At 36.8% G+C, this 22673-nt stretch overlaps 1 protein-coding gene across 4 annotated transcripts in view; it reads right to left on the reverse strand.

Annotated features, from left to right (window-relative positions):
• The window catches only part of RANBP17 (RAN binding protein 17), a 318395-nt gene that overhangs the window by 294512 nt on the left and 1210 nt on the right, over window positions 1-22673 (reverse strand). For all 4 annotated transcript variants that reach the window (XR_012515307.1, XM_074390456.1, XM_039460716.2 and 1 more), the window contains exons 2-4: window positions 10496-10642; window positions 6561-6651; window positions 174-340 (exon numbers count right to left, since the gene is read on the reverse strand). Coding sequence is in view for 3 of the 4 variants with exons in the window: in XM_074390456.1 (XP_074246557.1) it covers window positions 174-340; window positions 6561-6651; window positions 10496-10642 (405 nt within the window). In the remaining variant the exon portion in view is untranslated. The remainder of the gene's footprint in view (window positions 1-173; window positions 341-6560; window positions 6652-10495; window positions 10643-22673) is intronic.

Raw genomic sequence — 22673 nt, forward strand, 5'->3', positions numbered from 1 at the left:
ATCCTCATTTACTGACAATAAATGACAATAAGTTGATCCAGAGGATAGATAATAAATCATAATTAACATGGTACCGGTAGCCACAAAACAAACCATATAGCTTTAAGAAGAGCAGTATTCTAAACCAAAAAAGCAAGCAGTGATGTTCTCACAATGTAGTAATGACTTCTTACCTGGAGAAACTTCTTCACATCAGCAATAATTTCTCTGAAGACAAACTGATCTTTCTGAACCTCAAACCACCCTAATTTAGTGATTTTAGCAACGACTTGAATAAGAGCTTGGATGACAAAGGGAGCGAGCTTGGGTCGTGATGCCACATAATTCAGAATGTAGTTTCCTACAAAGAAAACACCCCATGATCATTTCTACTTTTCAGAAACAGTGTAAATCATGTGAAGAACCAGAGTTGGGGGTGAGGGGAAAAGGGAGGGAGAGCATTAGGACAAATACCTAATGCAGGCAGGGCTTAAAACCTAGATGACAGATTGACAGGTGCAGCAAACCACCATGGCCCATGTATATGTAACAAACCTGCACGTTCAGCACATGTATCCCAGAACTTAACGTAAAAAAAGAAAAAAAAATTTGAACTTTAAACAAAAAAGTTGTAGTATTTGTTAAAAAAAGAAAAAAGCAGCAGCAATAATATGCCCTGACAAAAATTTAATCACTCTCCTCAAGATATATATTTATATAGTTCTTTTATAAGACTTGTTTTGAAAAAGCAAATTTGTTCCAATGTACTTGATATATTAGGGAAAAACCTGAATGTAACACTTTTATTGAATATGTCACTTTGTTTCTGCATGATTTTATCTACCATAAAATGCTAGGTGAATGCAGAAAACTGAAATCAGGGTGATATGATTTGGATTTGTGTTTCTGCCCAAGTGTCACGTCCCCAGTCCTGGAGGAGGAACCTGCTGGGAGGTAACTGGATTGTGGGGTCAGACTTCCACCTTGATGTTCTCATGACAGTAATTTTCTCAGATATTTCTTTATAGCAGTATGAGAAACAACTAATATACAGGCCAAATTGAACTAAGCTATCAACAAAATGAATACACCTCAAACATATACAATGTATTATCAACCCTACCCATCTTTACCTGGCGTATAATTGTCCATACTATTTCAGATAATCTTTCTTTCGCCACTTTACAATAACTCCAAGCTGCAACCCTTCTGAGACCCACTTCTATGAACAAACTTCAGGTCTTCCTCAAGATAAAGTGTCATTATTTATTGTACTAATGTACTATATATTTCTTAACCATTTAACATGTGTAAAACTCTACTAACCTTTGATTTGATTTATATGTTTTTAAAAATATGTCACTGATAAGACTTAAATTTTATTTGCATAATCTAATTTCTCTCATAGGTCCTGTGCTTTTTATTATGAAGCATTGCATCGCACAGTCACTTTTAGGAACATGTCATGTTATAGCAAAACTGACTGTACACTGTCTTCTTGAAGTGGTATCAAAAATACAAATGAACCCCATAACTACACAAAATTTTTAAAACATCAGTTGGGTATTGTGACATGTCTAGCTACTTGGGAGGCTGAGAATGATTGTGCCACAGCACTTCAGCCTGGGTGACAGTGAGATCCTGTCTTAAAAAAAAAAAAATAGTACAATATGATAAATATATAAATTCAAGAAAACATGAGTAGAATAGTAAAGCTTGTAATAAAGTTAATATACCACAACTGTTAAAAGTGGGTAGCAAATTCAGTTATGAGCTTTTTAGTTGACTAATGGAGGCCAGATAACAAATACACCAAAAAGTCTCTTGGAAAAACTACAAGAAGAATTTTCAAAAGAGAAAAAACTCCATTTCCACTTTGGTCTGAAAGGCCAGCATGCCATTTGAGAAAAGAGTAAAGAAAAGGTAAATGCCTCAATATTTTATTAAAAACAGCTTTGATGGAAACAACTCCAAAATCCAAGAATGTATTCAACAAACGTTCTTGATAATTGTACTGAGATTCTTAAAACTTAAAAAACTTCTTGTAACTGTTATACTGCAACCTTAATTTTATTAATATTATAATATTGTTATACAATAAAAAAGATAAAATACATTTTGAAAAAAAGCATAATTTCTTTAGCATTAAGACAGATTTCAGAAAGGTTTCTCCTATGAACCACAGTAACATGGTTCTAAGCTTTGTTGCATGTAATCTTTTGTTTCAATAACAAAACTTAACGAGATGACGCTGCTTCCTGAAGATGAAAGAAAACCCGTGAATTTACTTCAATTACACTTTCATTTTTAATTTCTTGAAAATGTTTATCTTGGAGTGGGTACAGGCAAACCATATGTGGGTAGTGGTAACCACTAGGAGGAGGGCCATCTCAAAATAATAATAAAACAAACAAATGGGCCATCAGCCTGGAAAGCTGCCAGCCTCTGAGGCTCTCAGCTTGATAGGCTGCTGGCCAAAGCGAAAACAGAAACAAACAAAAAACAAATGAAAGACAACCCAAGTTTCACATTTAAAGCTAGACACCAACAAGGACACCTTCCCAGACTGCCCAAACAAAGGTACTGGGGCTAATAAATTCATTATCTAAGGCCGAAAAAAAAAAATCACTAAAATATGTTTCTGTTACTTTAGCTGAATGTTTTACACAAAATATTCTCATTGTGTTTTTTACACAAACTGTAAGATTGTTCCAATTTAGTAAGCACCAACACTAACAATCATTTAGAACATCAGCAATCTCCTCCTCACTGGTACAAGTTATATGGAAAAGCCATACTAAGAAGAAAAGGAAATGTTCAGGAAGATACACAGGAGAAGAGCTACAACAACAAACAGCTGGAAACTTGCAGACAAAAGTCAGCAGAAAACTGGAAAGCTACACACTAGAAGTCCTTTGCGTGTCAAAAGCCTATATGACAGCAACAACAATATTCCATGCTTATGAAGCATGTTTAAAATTGTGAAGTGCTGCCCATCAAATATTTGATGTGACTCTCATAGCAATGTGAAGATACTGCTATTATGTATTATTATTATGCTGTTTTATAGGTCAAAAATATGAGGGTCAAAGAGGTGAAATGACTGGGACTCTGAGTCAGGTTATTTTGGTTCATTTTTTGTTTGTTTGCTGTTTCCAAATATTGGACAAACCATCTATTCTAGTAATAATTCATAATTCAAAACTCTAAATCCAAACCTGTAGATAGTCTTTTAGAGTTTATCACTGGACTTAAGATACTTTAGGAATCAGCACATTATGAGAATTTAATATGAAATGACTGCTTAATTGACTACTTGAGGCCAGGTAATACAATACAACATGTCACAAAGTCCATCAAAAAATATATATATATATAAATAACATAAAAGAAAGGAGAAAGATTTCATTTTTTGGTCCCAAAAACCAGCATGTCATTTGGGAAAAGAGAGAGACAATAAACACTTCAATATTTAACTAAAAATGCTTTGATGGAAACAACCTTAAATTCTAACAACACTGAAAAGTATAAGCTATAATCTATGTCTACAGAGTTAGATTATGAACTATTTGGAGAGACAGACAGAGTGTGTGACAGAGAAAGAGAGGGCAAGCTAAAATTTATCAACTTACACATACACTTAGATTGTACATAGTCCCAACCACAGTCAAGGTTTATATAGTCAGATTTATGATCAGGACTGCCCTTATCTACAAAGCTGTTAATCTTCTAGCCTTCAAGGGAAAAAATAAATACCAGCTGCCAGTCTTCTGGCCACACAACAAGGCCTAGAAGAGAACCTTTTTCTGGACTGGTTCCATAGATGCTTTATCCATGACCTGAAGTTATTAAGTACCTTACAGGCAAGGGAATACCATTTAAAGTACTTTTCATATTGGACAATGTTCCTGGCTACTCAGAATCCCAGGAGGTTCGATGAGGGCATTAAAGTGGGCTTCTGTGCCCCCAAACACATCGCAAATTTAGCCTCTAAATTAGGGGATGATAATGACCTTTAAATCTCACGACACACGGTACTCTACAAAAAGGATTGTCAACACTATGGAAGAGAACCCCTACAGACAGAACATCATGAAAGTCTGGAAGTTAAGTTTTGGGGAGTCAAAAGGTGTAAGTGAATTTTTGGCTGCGCAGGGAGGAGGTCAATGCCCCTAATACCTGCATTGTTCAAGGGCCAACTGTATAGATGACAAATAAGCACATAAGAAGATGCCGTACATCATATGTTCTCAGGGAAATACAAATTAAAACAAAGAGACACCAATACACATCTATCAAAATAGCCAAAATCCAGAAAACACCAAATGCTGGCAAGGATATGTTGCAACAGGAACTCTCATTCATGGTGGTGGGAATGCAAAATGCTACAGCCACAGTGTAAGACAGTGTGGTGGTTTCTTACAAAACTGAACATACTCAACATAGAATCCACCAATTGTGCTCCAAAGTATTTATTCAAGGGAGCTGAAAATGTTTGTGCACACAAAAATCCACATATGTATGTTTATAGCAGCTTTATTCATAATTGTCAAAACTTGGAAGCAACCAAGATGCCTTTCAATAAGTGAATGGATAAATTGCATTACACCCAGAAAACAAAATATTATTCAGTGCTAAAAAGAAATGAGGTATCATCTATGAAAAAACATGGAAGAATCTCAAACGCATATTACCGAGTGAAAAAAGCCAATCTGAAAAGGCTACATGCATGACTGATACATCAGGCTGTATGATTCCAACTACATCACATTCTGGAAAAGACAAAGCTATGGAAATAGTAAAAAAAAATAATAATAATAAGGGTGGGGCAGGGTAGGATGAATAGGCAGAGAACACAGTGAATTTGGTGCAGTAAAACTATTCTGTATAATACTCTAATGGTGGGTACATGTCATTGTATTAACACATTTGTCAAAATCCATAGACATACAACAGCAAGAGTGAACCCTAAGGTAAATTACAGATGAGTTCATGATGATGTGTCAGTATAGGTTCACCAACTGTAACAAATGCACAACTTTGGTGCAGGATGTTGATAGTTTGGAAGCTGTGCATGTGTGGCAGCAGGGGGTATATGGAAATTCTCTGTACTTTGTGCTCAATTTTGCTTGAACCCAAAACTGCCCTACAAAATTAAGTCTATTTTAAAGGTGTGTGTGGAAAAGTAATATAAACAAAATCACAAGTTTTATGACTTAGCTTTATACTATTTGGACACTTATTTTTAAAACTGTAAACTTCTTTCCTTTGCTTTCTTAAGTACACAAGTCCAATAGTGGACAAATCCTTCTCTAGGCTTTCTGCATCACCTAAGACTCCAAGTATATATACATAAATAACAGTCAATATGGAAGAAAATGACATGTCATTGTGAGATTTTGACCATTCAAATTTAAACTTAAAGATCCATCACATATAATACATTTTAATTTTTCTGATAAGGAAATATAAATTATGTTAACCTTGAGGCTGAAGAACAGAAATGAGTTAACAATCTATTTCTAATATGAACAAAGATGACCAATAAAACCTCATACTGGCCGGGCGCGGTGGCTCAAGCCTGTAATCCCAGCACTTTGGGAGGCTGAGAAGGGTGGATCACGAGGTCAAGAGATCGAGACCATTCTGGTCAACATAGTGAAACCCCGTCTCTACTAAAAATACAAAAATTAGCTGGGCATGGTGGCGTGTGCCTGTAATCCCAGCTACTCAGGAGGCTGAGGCAGGAGAATTGCCTGAACCCAGGAGGCGGAGGTTGCGGTGAGCCGAGATCGCGCCATTGCACTCCAGCCTGGGTAACAAGAGCGAAACTCCGTCTCAAAAAAAAAAAAAAAAAAAAAAAAACCTCATACCTCAATTTCATACCTCAATTACTACAACTTTGTCCATATGAAATACAAGCTACTTACAGATACACAAAAACTTAAAATACATTAACTCTGAAAAATGTGTTGCTACTTTATGGAATTGTTTTTTCAAGTTCCAGGCTCTTTTATCCATATATAAATTATCTTCCTAATAAGAGCCTGCTTTTATTTTACATATATCCCAAATGATTTTGACTGATATAGCATCCTGAAAAATACTAGAGACCTAAATTCTGTCCTGTCATTCAGTTGCATACCAAGTTAAGATAATGGCTAAGAGCCCAGACTCTAAACAGACAGAGTGGCTTTGAACCCTAACTCTATTACTTTCTAGTTGTGTGATCTTCGGCATGTGACAGAGCCTGTCTGTCAAATCTAATCTCCTCATCTGTGAAATGAGGATAACTCAAAAATCTTGTTTGGCGGATAAACGGAAATAGTACAAATCTTAACAAACAGTACAAAAAATAAAATGCTAGTTATTGTTTATTACTAAACAAATGCTTTTTTGATTAGACATTGCTTTATGTAACACATCAGTATTCATTAATAGATGAGTAAATGAAACTTAATACTCATGTTTTAAAAAATGAGAGACTCAAAAAATTTGCAGTCCTAGTAACAGTTTAGTATATTCAAAAGAAAAAGTTTTTTTCAAGTGTAATTGGTTAAAAAGCAAAATAAGCCACTTACTGATGTCCATCCTCTGCTCAACAGGCAAAGGACTCACTCGGCTGACAAGTTTTGAAAGACATGTTGCTGCAAGGAGCTGAGCATAGGATGTCTGTAAAGAATAATTTTATTTATTATTATCACAAATGAATTAAAATAATCAAAGCATTATAATAGAAATGTTTTTCTAAGCAATAACAGAAATTCTTCTGGTTTTCCAAAATGGTAAATTCACAAGGGATAAAATATGTCAATTTGAGATACATATATAGAGAAAAGGATATACATACACAGGCATACAATCTCTCATAAGAAATTATTAATTGAGGGAGGTGTAGACAGCCATCTCAAATAACAAGAAGCAAATGGGAGAAATAAATGACTTAGCAAGTTCAAATAAAATACAGTACTCTTACCACGGTCTACAGCCCTACACCATCTGGCTTCTGATAATCTCCTCAAATTCATCTGGTTCCATTCTTGACTTTGCTCTGACCATGACAGCCTTTAGAGTCCTTTCAATATCTTCCCCACCCTGACCTCCGTGTTCCCTGAAACCCATGTCTGACTGACTATATTCTCTGACCCCCAATTATCTTAATACTATACTCAAACTCTCTAAATGCATGTTCATCCTTCAAAATTTGGTTTAGGTATTCACTCCATCCCCTAGAAATTCTTGCAAAGATATTCCGTCTCTTTTTTTCTCCAGACCAGAGGCCAGGAAACTATGGCCCCTGACCAAATCCTGCCTATTCTTACATGGCTTGTGAGCTACGAATGTTTCCTACAATTTCAAGCAGCTTTTCAATTGTTGAAAAAATCAAAACAATAATAATATTTTGTGACAGAAAAATATATGAAATCCACATTCTGGTGTCCATAAAGTTTATTCAAATGCAGCCACGCTCATTCATTTATACACTGCCTATGGCTGCTTGCATGCCAATGACGGTTAAGACAGAGACCACATGTGGCACTCAGTGCTTCCTACTGCTGCTCAGAGCATCATAAACCACAGTGACTAGAGAGCCATGGGTGGTGCCATGACATGACACATACCTTTTGTTATTACCAGCGCATGTCTAGCATATCAAAATAAGAAAAGATAAAAGTGGACTTCAAATATCTAATTTTTAAGGCACAATGGAGTGTGATCATTCTGTTATTGATTACATGACAAAACAATATGCTTTTTTTTTCGAGATGGAGTCTCGCTGTGTCCTAGGCTGGAGTGCAGTGATGCAATCTCCGCTCACTGTAACCTCTGCCTCCCAGGTTCAAGCGATTCTCCTGCCTCAGCCTCCCAAGTAGCTGGGACTACAGATGTGCACCACCATCCCCAGCTAATTTTTGTATTATTAGTAGAGGTGGGGTTTCACCATGTCAGCCAGGCTGGTCTTGAACTCCAGACCTTGTGATCCATTCTCCTCAGCCTCCCAAAGTGCTGGGATTACGGGCATGAGCCACCGCTTCCAACCAACAACATGCTTTTTATGCAATGTTACTATAGTTGTCCTAAAAGAATACTATATACACTGACTATATCAGACCAAGCAATACCTCCATCATTCCCATCACAATAGTCCCAACTCAGGAAATCAAAAGTCAGAAAAAGTAGAAAATTTGATATCTCATCATAGCAGACTGTCTTTACAAATATAAAAAATGAGCCTGCAACCAAAGTTTCCTAGTGGCTCATTTGTCAGCCAATCACACTGCCATTTACCAATGATGAGTTAATTAAATCACCATTGTCTTATTACAGCGGCCAAAGTTATATGTGCAGAGAAAATAAGATTATTAGTTTCTGGTGGGAATGAGTGCTCAAAGAGTTGAGGACATTGGAACGACATCAAAAGTCAATTTGAAAACGAGGCAAATGATTTGGAAAGGATCTCCTTGACTCTTGATGAGTGGACAGATGTTTCTTACAATGTTCATACTCGTAATGTAACTATCTGTATGTTCCAGAAATCAATGCTGAGTGTGAAGCAACAAAAGAATTGGCCTCTATGAAGAGTGTGGGAGAACTACAGGCCAGAATATTTTCAAAGAACTTGAGGACACGTTAATTCAATATAAACTGAGGCAGAATCTGGTATATGTCACACTAGTGGTAAAAACATATGGAGCAGAAAAGAACTTAGCTAAACAAATTTACAAAGCTTATGAAAAATTTAAGATGTTTAAAACCTATGGTTATTCACCATATTATTCATCTGCAGAGAGTGTATAGTAAAGATATGGATCTATCAGAAGTTAATGGATCAGTAGTGTTAACAGTGGACTGTATTCACTTTTGTGAACTTTAGTTCTGTGAATTTTTGCAAGATAATGAAGCAGTATCTGAATATTCTGTATTGGAAACAATATCCTCACTTGTCCCATTACACAATAGTTAAATAGCTTATTAGCGACAAAGTTTTACTGCGATTTTTTTTTGTTTTAGCTCAGGGATAAGGCTAAAATTTTTCTGAATGAGACAACCAAGTCACTATTGTTCAACACTAAATGGCTTTGGAACCTACCTTTGTGCAAAATTGATAATGTTCCTTAATGAATTCAACCTAAAATTACAAAATTGCCTAAAAAGTGTCTAGTACCTATATGCAGAACTTACCGTGAAGTAAAGCCATTTTGATAACAACTAACATCATTTGAATTGCAAGTAATGTCAGGCAGCTTTATATACTTCCCACATCGTCAAAAGTTAAAACAAGTAGTGAGAGCTCTATTCAGAGATATATTTTCTGAGCTTCAACTACAGCTCCAGCTTCAGATCTTGATGCAAGTATAAAGAAAATTTCCATATTTTAAAATCCATTTAACTGTGCAAGAAGAGCTCCCACCTACTCTTCAATTGGAAGTGATTAATCTGCAATATAATGACATACTAAAAGGCAAATATCAAGATTTGACAGAATTCTTTAAATGCTTTCTAAACGATGAATGTGCTTAATTATAACCATATGCTCAAGAACTGATATTAGTATATGATAGTACCTATCTATGTGAAAAGATACTTTCAAATATAAAATAATATATAAAATCTCATTATGGATCAGTATTAACATATGAACATTTGCAATCAATGTTGATGACAGAAAACAATTCAGAACTCCAGTTAAGCAAAATATTCTCCTCCCAAAAATAGCTCTACTCCCTTTATTAACAGACCTGTATTATTTTTAAAAACCTGTATTAGATTATTATATTTTGAATCTCATCCATAAAACTTTGAAGAAATTTGTTTTTTCTCTTACTATAGATGTTCTTACAAAATATCTTCCATTTTGTCTCCTAGCCCACAAAATCTACAATATTTGCTATCTGGCCCTTCACAGAAAAAGTCTGCCAACTTTGCTCTAGACTACACAATCTCTTACTGTAATCATTTCATAGCTATTTATATATCTGCCTCTCCAACTAAACAAAGAGCTACTTTGATTCATGTACATAAATCAAGTAGGCAGTACAACGCCTGGTTTTGCATTTAAGTATTTTACTAAATGAATATAAATGTCTAGACTATGAATATCTAGATGGGAGGGAGGCAGGCAAGAGATGATCAGAATGCTTTGGAATCATCCTTTCATGTTTCAGAGGTAATTACAATCTGCCTCCCCTATCTAGATTTTTTTAAGTTGTTATTCAATTTCCCAAAAATGTGGTTTTTGCCCACTAATATGAGACATAAAAAGAGACAAAAAGTAATCAAGAAACTATCTCAATTCATTCCTATTTCATTTCCTGGCTCTTCCCTAAATTTGCTTTCCAGGTTTTCCAATTCTTTTCCTGATTAAACCCTTTTGACAGTGAAACTACAGTTTCACAAAAACAAAAAACCCTGTGGCAATATCACTCAGTTACCACTGCTAACACACACGAGTTCATTAACAATGGCATACCATCTACTGATCTTTCATGGTTAATCACTGTTACCAAATACTTACTGTTCCTTGTTCTAATAAAAGTTGACACTTGCTGAGACATTCTGGGCTGTCAATCAGTTCCAAGAGTGTTTTCTCAGCCTCTATTCTTTGTGTAAGATCAGTCCCTATGTAGAGATGAGTACATAACATTTCCAATTCGGCCAAACTCTTAAAAGAAAAAAAAAAAAAAAATTAACATTTGACTTGAATGAAAAAAATGAGGCAAATATTTAACCACAAAAAACAAGGCACACAAATATCACATGTGTATTCATTAACTTGATACTGTTTACTGAAATACAACTACTTACTAGGAGATACAGTTGGAAACAAAACAGGCACATCTCCTACTCCCCAAATTATTTGCTTACGAGTTGATAGTTCTGCAATGGGAGAGTCCAAGAAGGGGAGAACTTGTCTACAACAAGGATTTGGAAAGGTACGCCTAAATAAATAATATTTATGCTGAGACCTACAAGGGTCGATCAGATTTTAAAAAGACTAGAAGGCCATCCAGGCAAAGAAAGAACATTTACCAGAGCTCTTCAGTAAAATGGAGTTTAGTCATTTCAAAGCATTAAAGGTCAGTGTGGCTGATAAACACAGCAAGGAGATACCAGATGAGGCTGGGGAGATGGATGGGGGAAATGATCATACACAAGTTGCAGATAACCAAATTTATATTCTTTCTCAAATTTTAAGAATTTAAGGCTAGATGTGGTGGCTCATGCCTGTAATTCCAGCACTTTGGGAGGCTAAGGCGCAAGGATCACCTGAGCCCAGGAGTTCAAGACCACCACAGGCAACATGGCAAAACCCCCTCTACAAATACAACAAAAGTAGCCAGGGTAGTAGGGTGCACCTGTAGTCCCAGCTACTGGAGGGCTGAAGTGGGAGGATCGCTTGAGCCTGGGAGGTCGAGACTGCAGTGAGCCATGATCCCACCACTGTACTTCAGCCTGGGTAACAGAGCAAGACCCTGTCTCAAAAACACAGATATATTATTTTTATTCTATGCTGATATGGGGCTTCCCCACCAACAACTCAAAGTGCTGCAGGATTTTCAAGAACTTTGACGTGATCTCATGGTATTTCTAGCAATGTAATAACCAGTTATGTTAAAGGGTCCTATTTCATAAGCACAAAGACTAAAGCATTCTGCTTATAATCCTATCTGATGATATAAATCTAATCTTATCTGACGACATGCGACACATGGAAACAATCTAAAAAAAAGAATTTAAAAATGAGTTCAGCACTCCTCTCCAGCTTAAAACACTTTTTGTTAAACATGTCTTCTGAAAAAAAATTATCTCACTTTGAACTTGAATAAGAGAAAAGAAAAATATTGGCACAGATTTCAGTGTAGGGTAGGCATATGAAAATAATGGGATATTCCTTTACAAAATGCCTTTTTGTTATCTTTTCTAGCCTGAATTTTATGTGGCATCCTTATAGCTACACTAGCCTACACATTCCCTCACATGCATATACCTTCTCATAAAAGGAACACACAAGTTACACCAAAATGAGATCTACTCTAGCTCCCATTACTCTTTTTACTTCTTCCTCTCTCCTTCTTGGCGCTTTTATGGCATTTTCAGACAAGCAAATGCTGACGGAATTTGTCACTACCAAGTCTGCCTTACAAGAACTCCTGATGGAAGCACTAAATATGAAAAGAAAAACTGGTAACGGCCACTGAGAAAACACACCAAAATATAAAGACCAAGGACACTATGAAGAACCTACATTAACTAGTATGCAAAATAACCAGCTAGCATCATGATAACAGGATCAAATTCACACATAACAATATTAACTTTAATGTAAATGGGCTAAATGCCCCAGTTAAAAGCCACAGACTGCCAAATTGGATAAAGAGTCAAGTCCCATCAGTGTGCTGTATTCAAGAAACCTATCTCATGTGCAAAGACAAACATAGGCTCCAAATAAAGGGATGGAGGAAAATTTACCAAGCAAATGAAAAGAAGAAAAAAAAGCAGGGTTTGCAATCCTAGTTTCTGACAAAACAGACTTTAAACAAAGATGTAAAAAGACAATGAAGGGTATTACACAATGGTAAAGGGAATAATTCAACATGAAGGGCTATCCTAAATATATATGCACCCAATGCAGGAGCACCCAGATTCATAAAATGAGTTCTTAGAGATCTATAAAGAGACTTAGAGTCCCACACAGTACAAACAGTAATAGTGGCAAACTTTAACACCCCATGTCAATATTATTGGATCAACAAGAGAAAATTAACAAGGATATTCAGGACTTGAACTCAGCTCTGAATCAAGGGGACCCAATATATATCTACAGAACTCTCCACCCCAAAACAACAGAATATACATTCTTCTAGTGCCACATGGCACTTACTCTAAAATCGATCACATAATTGAAAGAAAAGCACTCCTCAGCAAATACAAAAGAACTGAAATCATAACAGTCTTACAGACCACAGTGCAATCAAATTAGAACTCAAGATTAAGAAACTCACTCAAAACCACACAACTATATAGAAATTAAACAACCTGCTCCTGAATGACTCCTGGTTAAATAATGAAATTAAGGCAGAAATCAAGAAATTATTTGCAACCAATGAGAACAAAGAGCAAACATACCAGAATCTCTGGGACACAGCTACAGCAGTGTTAAGAGGGAAATTTATAGCACTAAATACCCACATCAGAAAGCTAGAAAGATCTCAAATCAACACCCTAACATCACAACTAAAAGAACTAGAGAAGCAAGAGCAAACAAACCCAAAAGCTAGCACAAAACAAGAAATCACTAAGATCAAAGTGGAACTGAAGGAGAGAGAGACATAAAAAAATCCTTCAAAAAAAAAAAAATCAATGAATCCAGGAGCTGGTCTTTGTAAAAACTTAATAAAATAGATAGACTGCTAGCTAGACTAATAAAGAAGAGAGAAGAATCAAACAGACACAATGAAAATGATAAAGGGATATCATCACTGACCCCACAAAAATACAAACTACCATCAAAGAATACTATAAACACTTTTACACAAATAAACTAGAAAATCTGGAAGAAATGGATAAATTCCTGGACATATACACTCTCCCAACATTAAACCAGGAGGAAGTCAAATCCATGATTAGACCAATAACGAGTTCTAAAATTGGGGCAGGAAAAAAATAATCAACCAAAGAAAACCCAGGATCAGACAGATTCACAGCCCAATTCTACTAGAGGTGCAAAGAGGAGCTGGTACCCTTCCTTCTGAAACTATTCCAAACAACTGAAAAGGAGGGACTCTTCCCTAACTCATTTTATGAGGCCAGCATCATCCTGATACCAAAACCTGGCAGAGACACAACACAAAAATAAAACTTCAGGCCAGTATCCCTGATGAGCATTGATGTGAAAATCTTCAGTAAAATACTGGCAAACCAAATCCAGCAGCACACCAAAAAGCTTATCCAGGCTGGGTGCCATGGCTCATGCCTGTAATCCCAGTGCTTTGGGAGGCTGAGGTGGGTGGATCACCTGAGGTCAGTAGTTCAAGACCAGTCTGGTCAACATGGCAAAACCAAAACCCCATCTCTACTAAAATAAAAAAATCAGCCAGGCATGGTGGCACATGCCTGTAGTCCCAGCTACCTGGGAAGCTGAGGCAGGAGAATCCCTTGATCCCAGGAGGTGGAGGCTGCAGCGGGCTGAGATCGCACCACTGCACTGTACTTCAGTGTAGGCCTGGGTGACAGAGTGAAACTCCGGCTCAAAAAAAAAAAAAAAAAAAAAAAAAAGGTTCATTCACCACAATCAAGTCAGCTTCATCCCTGGGATGCAAAGCTGGTTCAACATATGTAAATCAATAAATATAATCCATCACATAAACAGAGCCAATGACAAAAACCACATGATTATCTCAATAGAATGATGCAGAAGAGGCCTTCAATAAAAGTCAACATCCCTTCATGTTAAAAACTCTCAATAAACTAGGTGTTGATGGAACATATCTCAAAACAATAAGAGCTATTTATGACAAACCCATAGCCAATGTCATACTAAATGGGTAAAAGCTGGAAGCATTCCCTTTGAAAACTGGCACAAGAGAAGACTGCCCTCTCTCACCACTCCTATTCAACATAGCATTGGAAGTTCTAGCCAGGGCAATCAGGCAAGATAAAGAGATAAAGGGTATTCAGATAGCAAGAGACAAAGTCAAATTGTCTCTGCAGACAACATGACCCTACAATCTAGAAAACCCCATCATCTCAGTCCAAAAACTCCTTAAACTGAGAAGCAATTTCAGTAAAGTCTCACAATCCAAAATCAATATGCAAAAATCACAAACATACCTATAAAACAACAATGGAAAAGCAGAGCGCCAAATCATGCCATTCATAATTGCTAAAAAGAGAATAAATTACCAAGGAATACAGCCTAAAAGGGATGTGAAGGACTTCTTCAAAAAGAAGTACAAGCTACTGTTCAAGGAAATGAGAGGACACAAACAAATAGAAAAACGTTCCATCTTCGTGGATAGGAAGAATCAATATTGTGCAAATGGACATACTGCCCAAAGTAATTTACAGATTCAATGCTATTCCCATCAAACTACCATTGACATTCTTCACAGAATTAGAAAAAACTACCTTAAAATTCATATAGAACCAAAAGAGAGCCTGTATAGCCAAGACAATCCTAAGCAAAAAGAATAAAAACAGGCATCATGCTACCTGACTTCAAACTATACCACAAGGCTACAGTAACTAAAACAGCATGGTACTGATACCAAAACACACACACACAGACCAATGGAACAGAATAGGGACCTCAGAAATAAGACCACACATCTACAATCATCTGATCTTTGACAAAGCTGGCAAAAACAAGCAATGGGGAGAGAATTCCCTATTTAACAAATGATGCTGGGAAAACTGGCTAGCCATATGCAGAAAACTGAAACTGGACCTTTTTCTTAAACTTTATACAAAAATTAACTCAAGATGAATTAAAGACTTATATATAAAACCCAAAACCATAAAAGCCTTAGAAGAAAATCTAGACAATACCATTCAGGACGTAGGCATGGGCAAAGATTTTATGATGAAATTGCCAAAAGCAATTGCAACAAAAGCGAAAATCGACAAAAGGGATCTAGTTAAACTAAAGAGCTTCTAAACAGCAAAAGAAACTATCATGAGAGTGAACAGGCAATCTACAGAACAGGAGAAAATTTTTGCAATCTACCCATCTAACAAAGATCTACTATCCAGAATTTACATGAAACCTTAAACAAATTTACAAGAAAAAAACAACCCCATCAAAAAGTGGGCAAAGGACATGAACAGACACTTCTCTAAAGAAGACATTTATGAGGCTAACATATGAAAAAAGTTCAACATCACTGATCATTAGAGAAATGCAAATCAAAACCACAACGAGATACCATCTCACTCCAGTCAGAATGATGATTATTAAAAAGTCAAGAAACAACATATGATGATGAGGCTGTGGAGAAATAGAAACATTTTTACAATGTTGGTGGGAATGTAAATTAGTTGAACCATTGTGGATGACAGTGTGGTGATTCCTCAAGGACCTAGAACCAGAAATATCATTTGACACAGCAGTCCCATTATGGGTATATACTCAAAGGAATATAAATCATTCTATTATAAAGATACATGCACATGTATGTTTACTGCAGCACTATTTGCAATAGCAAAGACATGAAACCAACCCAAATACCCATTGATAATAGACTGGATAAAGAAAATGTGGTACGTATACACCATGGAATACTATGCAGCCATAAAAAGAAATGAGATTATGTCCTTTGCAGGGACATGGATGAGCTGGAAGCCATTATCCTCAGTAAACTAATGCAGGAACAGAAAACCAAACACCACATCTTCTCACTCATAAGCAGAAGCTAAACAATGAAGACATGTGGACACAGGGAGGGGAACAACACACACAGGGGGCCTCTTGCAGGGGTGAGGGGAGGGAGAGCATCAGGACAAATAGCTAAGGCATGCGGAGGTTAATACCTAGGTGATGGGTTGACAGGTACAGCAAACCACCATGGCACATGTATACATATGTAACAAACCTGCATGTTCTGCATATGTATCTCAACTTAAATTAACAATATACAAAAGAAAAATATTTACAAGAAAAAAACATACATATACGTACAAAAATTAAAAAGGGTCCCTTTTTTCCTCTCATGATCAAACCCACATCTTTTCCTTCATCTAGTAAATCTGGAGGACTGAATTTTAGAACTGATAATACTCAGTATAATTAATAAGTTGATCCTGATGGCATGCATTCATCTAGGCCTAAGATTCTTTGAAGTAGACTTTGATGACAAAAAGAATTAGGCCAAGATATAGTAAAAGACCTCTTTAACAAAAGGCAGCAAAAATGAGACTAATAACAATGCCTATCTCACAGGTTTGGAGGATGAAGAGTTAGTGCCATGTAACTTCTGGTACACAGTTGTTTTTAACATTACCGGTTTTCATTATATCCTTTTAAAATATATGTCTAAGTTCCAATCCCAGTACCTATAAATGAACTTATTTGGAAATAGAGTCTTCACAAATCCTTAATTAAGAATCTTGGTATGAGACCAAGACTGGATTTCATTTGTTAATAATTTGAAATATTCAAATTATATTATATCTGAATATTCAAATTGGTATTGAATATTCAAATACCAATCTTGGTATGAGACCATACTGAATTTAGAGTGTGCCCTAAATCCACTGACTGGTATTCTTATAAGAGAAAGGAGGAAGATTTGGGATGCAGAGACACAGCAGAGAAGACCATATGAAGATGTAGGCAGAGACTAGAGTGATGTTTCTGCAAGCCAAAGAACACTGAGGATTGCCAGCAATCATCAGAAGCAGCTTGGAGAAATGCATGAAATGGTTTCTCCTTCAGGACCTCCAAAAGGAACCAAATCTGTATATGTTTCAGACATCTGGCCTCCTGATCTATAAGAACACATTTGTGTTAAGGCATGGTGGCACATGCCTGTAACCCCAACTACTCAGGAGGCTGAGGCAGGAGAATCAATAGAGCCCAGGAGTTCCAGGCCAGCATGGGAAACACAACGAGACTCTTAATTAAAAAAAAAAAAAAGTGTTGTGAGCCCTAGAAAACTAATATTGATAGTAACCAATTCAATGATACCTAAGTAAACCTATTTGGAAATAGTACGGAAAAGTCTGGAAATTATTTGTTTCTTTTGCTATACTGATATAAAGAACCTCAAGACAGAACAGACTTGGGGTGTATTTAAATAGTATTTAAATCAACAATGTTACCAGTCACTCGTTTTTCCCAAAGATATTTCAAATTATTAACAAATGAAAGGCCATACAAGATAAAAAGGGAAAGGTCTGACTTTTTTGCAAAAGATTCAAAGGGAAAATCAAGTTATTCTTTCACTGTAATGGTAACAAACACATACCATACCTGGTATATTAGAAACCTTTTTAGAGAAAGGGATACATAAAGACCCTTACCCTGGTGGAAAGGTATTATCTAGACATACAAAGCAATTAAACCCACAATATGGTGGTTACTAACCAATCAAATAATCTTCTGTTTAGCACTTGATTTTCTAAGGAAACTTTATTTTTCATAGTAAACTAATAAATTTTCATCTTAGTTTTATATATTGACATCTGAGAATATGATTAATATGAGAATGATCTCAGAAAATGAATCCCTTCTCTATTTGTTGACAAATCAGATTTGAATTATTAAAGCTTTTACTAGTCTTACTGACAACATTAGAAATCCATCTAAATAATTAAGAGGTAAAATACGGAGAACTGGACATCATTCACCTCCCACAGAGTAACTATTAAATATAAACAGACAGGCCAGACATGGTGGCTCACATCTATAATCCCAGCACTTTGGGAGGCTAAGGTGCGTGACTTGCTTGAGCTCAGGAGTTCAAGACAAGCCTGGCCAACATGGTGAAACCCCATCTCTTCAAAAAATACAAAAAAGAAAAAAAAATTATCCAGGTGTGGTGGCACATGCCTGACAAGTCTCGGCTACTTGAGAGGTTGAAGTAGGAGGATTTCTTGAGCCCAGGAGGCAGAGGTTGCAGCAAGCTGAGATCCCACGACCACACTCCAGCCTGGGTGACAGAGTAAGTACCCTGTCTAAAAAACACCCACACAAAAAAACAGACAGCACCCAATTTACACGTCCTAGGAAACAATGATGCAATCCTGACTATAGTCTAAATAAGGATCTTCCAAATTATTCTGGACTTATGTCTGGCCTTTGCAACTGACACAGAATTGGCCTCTAAATGATGACTTCTTTTTATATAGCAAGTAAAAAGTCACACATGTAACTATCAACAGGTGAATGCTGAGTAAAAGCAGCCAAACAGAGTATATATTATATGGTTCTTAAACAAAACAGATCAGTGGTTTCCTGGCTGGGAGGAAGACAGCAGAGTCGGGGAACAGAGACAGCAAAGACACATTACAAAGGGGCACGAGAGTATAAAGAAACTTCTGAGGGGATGGATATGTTTTTCTTGATTTTGGTGACAATTTCACAGATGTATGCATATGTCAAAACCCATCCAATTGCACAGTTTAAATATACACATTTTATTATCAACTGAACTTCAGTAAAGCTGAAAAAAAGAGAATAAACGCTTTTGTTTCAGGAAATAAATGTTCCCTAATAGTATAATATATATGGGTAAGCCCCAAAAATCTACTTTAATTGAATTTAAAGATCTTTTCAATTACTTTCCTGTATCTTTGCTGCCTTCCGAAATCAAGCTTCTTGATTACAACAAACAGAATCTGCCTTCATTATGAAGTTACTCATTTCCCACAACTCTTTTTCTTCCTCTTACTACCTTTTCTTGAGTATCTCTGAAGGCTTTTACCTGGATCTCTTGGAATTGTTCCTTCTTACAATGATAAAGATAATACTTGTCATAGTGCTTTACAGTTTACAAAAGTATTTCCATCCTTTTTTCAAACCAATCCTGAAAAATAGGCTCTTGTGGAGTACATATTTTCAGCATATATATTCTACAGATTTAAAAAACTAAGGCTGAGATCAAATATATATAAGTTGCTCAAGATTACAAATAAATGATCAAATTCTGAGTCAAATACAAGTCTACAGACTCCAAATACATGTTGTCTCCTCCCAACCTGCCTGACTTGCCACTCTTTATTTTCATCATCATCTACCTGGAGATGATGTCCTAGTCCATACTTCAAGAGACAGGGTCTTGTCAAGCTGCCCAGGTTGGAGAGCAGTAGCTCCGCACAGGCACGGTCCCACTACAGATCAGCACTAGAGTTTTGATGAGTTCTGTCTCTGACCTGGGACAATTCATTGTTCCTTAGGCAATCTTGTGGTCCCTCATTCTTATGCTGATGGATGTCAATATTGTCGATGTTGTACTTAGTGGAGACAGTTTATCAGTGGTGCATACAACAATACAGCCAATAGTGGCAGGTTGGGGGCTGGCCACAACAGAAACACCAACTATGTGTTTTAGGGTGGGGACTTTGGGTCACAAAGTAATAGTCAACCTGGGACTGATGTCAAACATATGAGCAATCAATCAATCATGCCCAAGAACTGAAGCCCCAGTGAAAACCCTTATCTGGGTTAGCTTTCCCAGTTTGCAATAATTAGTGCATACTGTCATACATTGTTGCAGGGAGCACATGTCCTGAGGTCAAAAGAAGCTTATTTTTGAAACCCGCACAGATTTTGCCCTGTGTCAGCTTCCTTTGACCAATTTTAATCTGTATTCTGTCCCTATAACAAACTGCAACTGAGTATGACAACTTTCAGTGAATTCTGTGAGTCCTTCCAATAAACTACTAAACCTGAGGGTGGTTTTGGGAAACCCCCAACTTGCAGTTGGTGTGAGAAGTAAGGGCAGTCTTGTGGACTTTGCCCTCAAACCTCGGTCTGGCTAACTCCAGGAACATACTAATTTGTCATAAAGTCTTACCAATTATTCTCCCATTAAGATTCAACTTAACACCTCCACCTGATAGTCATAGACAGTAGAATAATCAAGCAATATTTTCTAACTGTGGCTGCCAGGGCCAGGGATTTCTCAAGAGATGGCTCTGGGAATGAGAGTGCAGGGTAGTGGGGTCTTAGAAATGTCATGGTTCGATTTGAAAACCACTGGTCCAATGAAGTGGACACAAGCTTTGGAATCTGCTACTCACTTGTTAAGTAACCTTAGGCAAATAATTTAATCTTTCTAAGCCTCGCTGTTAAAACTGCAAACAGCAGTATCTACCTTTCAAAATAATCATGAGAATTAAGATATAAAAGATAGGGAAAGCCTAATCCAGTGCCTGCCATACAGCTGATCCACAATAACATAAATAATCTCTCCAGTTACTGATGAATATACAAGACCATACTGATCTTCTATAGTTTCTCCATTCAAGTCCATGCTGCCAGACTGGTCATTCCCATATACATTTTTTCATGCTATCATTGCATTTAAAAACAATAGTTCTCAATCACATCTAGATCAAATCAGGTAGCTTGACTAGGAATTAAGAAGCATGGCTATATTTCCTGGGCGGAAAAGTTGGATCGACTGAGTCCCCTAACTTTTTCCTAACATTCTCTTGATTCTCATCAAGGTACCTCTGTTCTATCTAAAGTGCCTACTTTACTTCTCAGTTCTCTCTCTCTCTCTCTCTCTCCTCACTCTGCCCCCTTATCTGGATTGCCTCCTGTCAGGTAATCCAGACACGTTAATTGCTTTGGGACAGGGTATCCTAATTCACAGCTTCCTAACCAGAATGCAAGTGCTTTGAATGGATCACAGGTATGCCTGAGATATTGATCCTCTGCTCTCCAGGCAGCAGGGGCAGGGCTTGAGACATTGGGGAAAGTGCACACTGATGCCTTTTGGCAATGAGCAGTTTATGTTAATGAAATGCACAATTACCATTTTCTACGTATGTCATGATGTGAAAAAGATGTTGACCAGTACCCTCACCTCACCCTACAGAAATATGCTTCTTTACTCATCATCTCGATGGCATAATTTTTGCCTTAGCTGCCCCTTTGGGTAGATGACAGTAAGCTAGAGGTAATGGGGAACATGGTACTTATGAGTTATTACGCCTACTCTTAACTCTGTAACCTTGGACAAGTCACAACTGTTTTAAGACTCAATGTCTTCATATATGTACATTTCTAAAGTTAGCAGCAAGGCTCAACTCTATAATGAGCATACGAAAACTCAAAATGCTGGGTTATCACTACTAACAAATGTTCCTTGAGTTAACTGATTAATGATATGATCCTATACACTAAAAAGAATTCAGATGAAGAAATTTGTTTTGTTTTGTTTTTGTGTTTTTTTGGGTCAACGAAATTGATCTTTTATTTGTCCAACTCCACTTTTAAGCTGTCTATACAAATGTAATACAAAGTACATTCCTGGAAAACCAATATGGGTAGTTTTGACATCAGCAGCTAATTTTTCCAACACTGTGCCTAAATATGAAGAAGTCTTCTAGGGCTTGATTTACTATACACCATCTTTCCAGGTATGAAAAAATTCCAAAGTTTCACCATATCTTTTAATTTACTCTCAAGATTTACACGGGCTCTGTGAACATCTGATTACCTATTTACAATCCATAAATCCTCTTTGTGAGATTCTTCTTGTGAAAATTTCCCAGAGGGCATATTTACTAAAGTGGTAATACATTATTTTGACCTGAGGACTCTCAGAAATGACACGAAGTCAAAAGGTAATGTGTGGGGCGTACTACATAACATTCTGGAACTGTCAATTACTAGTCAGTAACTGGTTTTAAAAAAAAAGACCCTTTGGAAGCATCAATAAATCAGCAAGTTATGAGTCAGTGTGATCACAGAGGGGTTCAAAGAAGTCTACAAGGGGAATGAGATTCTTAGAAACACTGTCACCATATTATGAAATTGCCTTACCTCTCCCAGGTCATCTGCCACCCACTGCCTCTCCTGGTCCCATCCCCTCGTTCCAACCAGACTGAACTTTCTGCAGTACACCATATTCTTCCATAATTATTTGCCTTGGCTCACACTGTCCTTCTATCTCCATACCCTTCCGTTCCTCTTCACCTGGCAAACACCTACAACTCTTTCAAGGACCAGAAGGCTGCAAGTT

This window comes from Saimiri boliviensis, chromosome 20 (assembly GCF_048565385.1).
Source record: "Saimiri boliviensis isolate mSaiBol1 chromosome 20, mSaiBol1.pri, whole genome shotgun sequence".
Lineage (NCBI taxonomy): Eukaryota > Metazoa > Chordata > Mammalia > Primates > Cebidae > Saimiri > Saimiri boliviensis.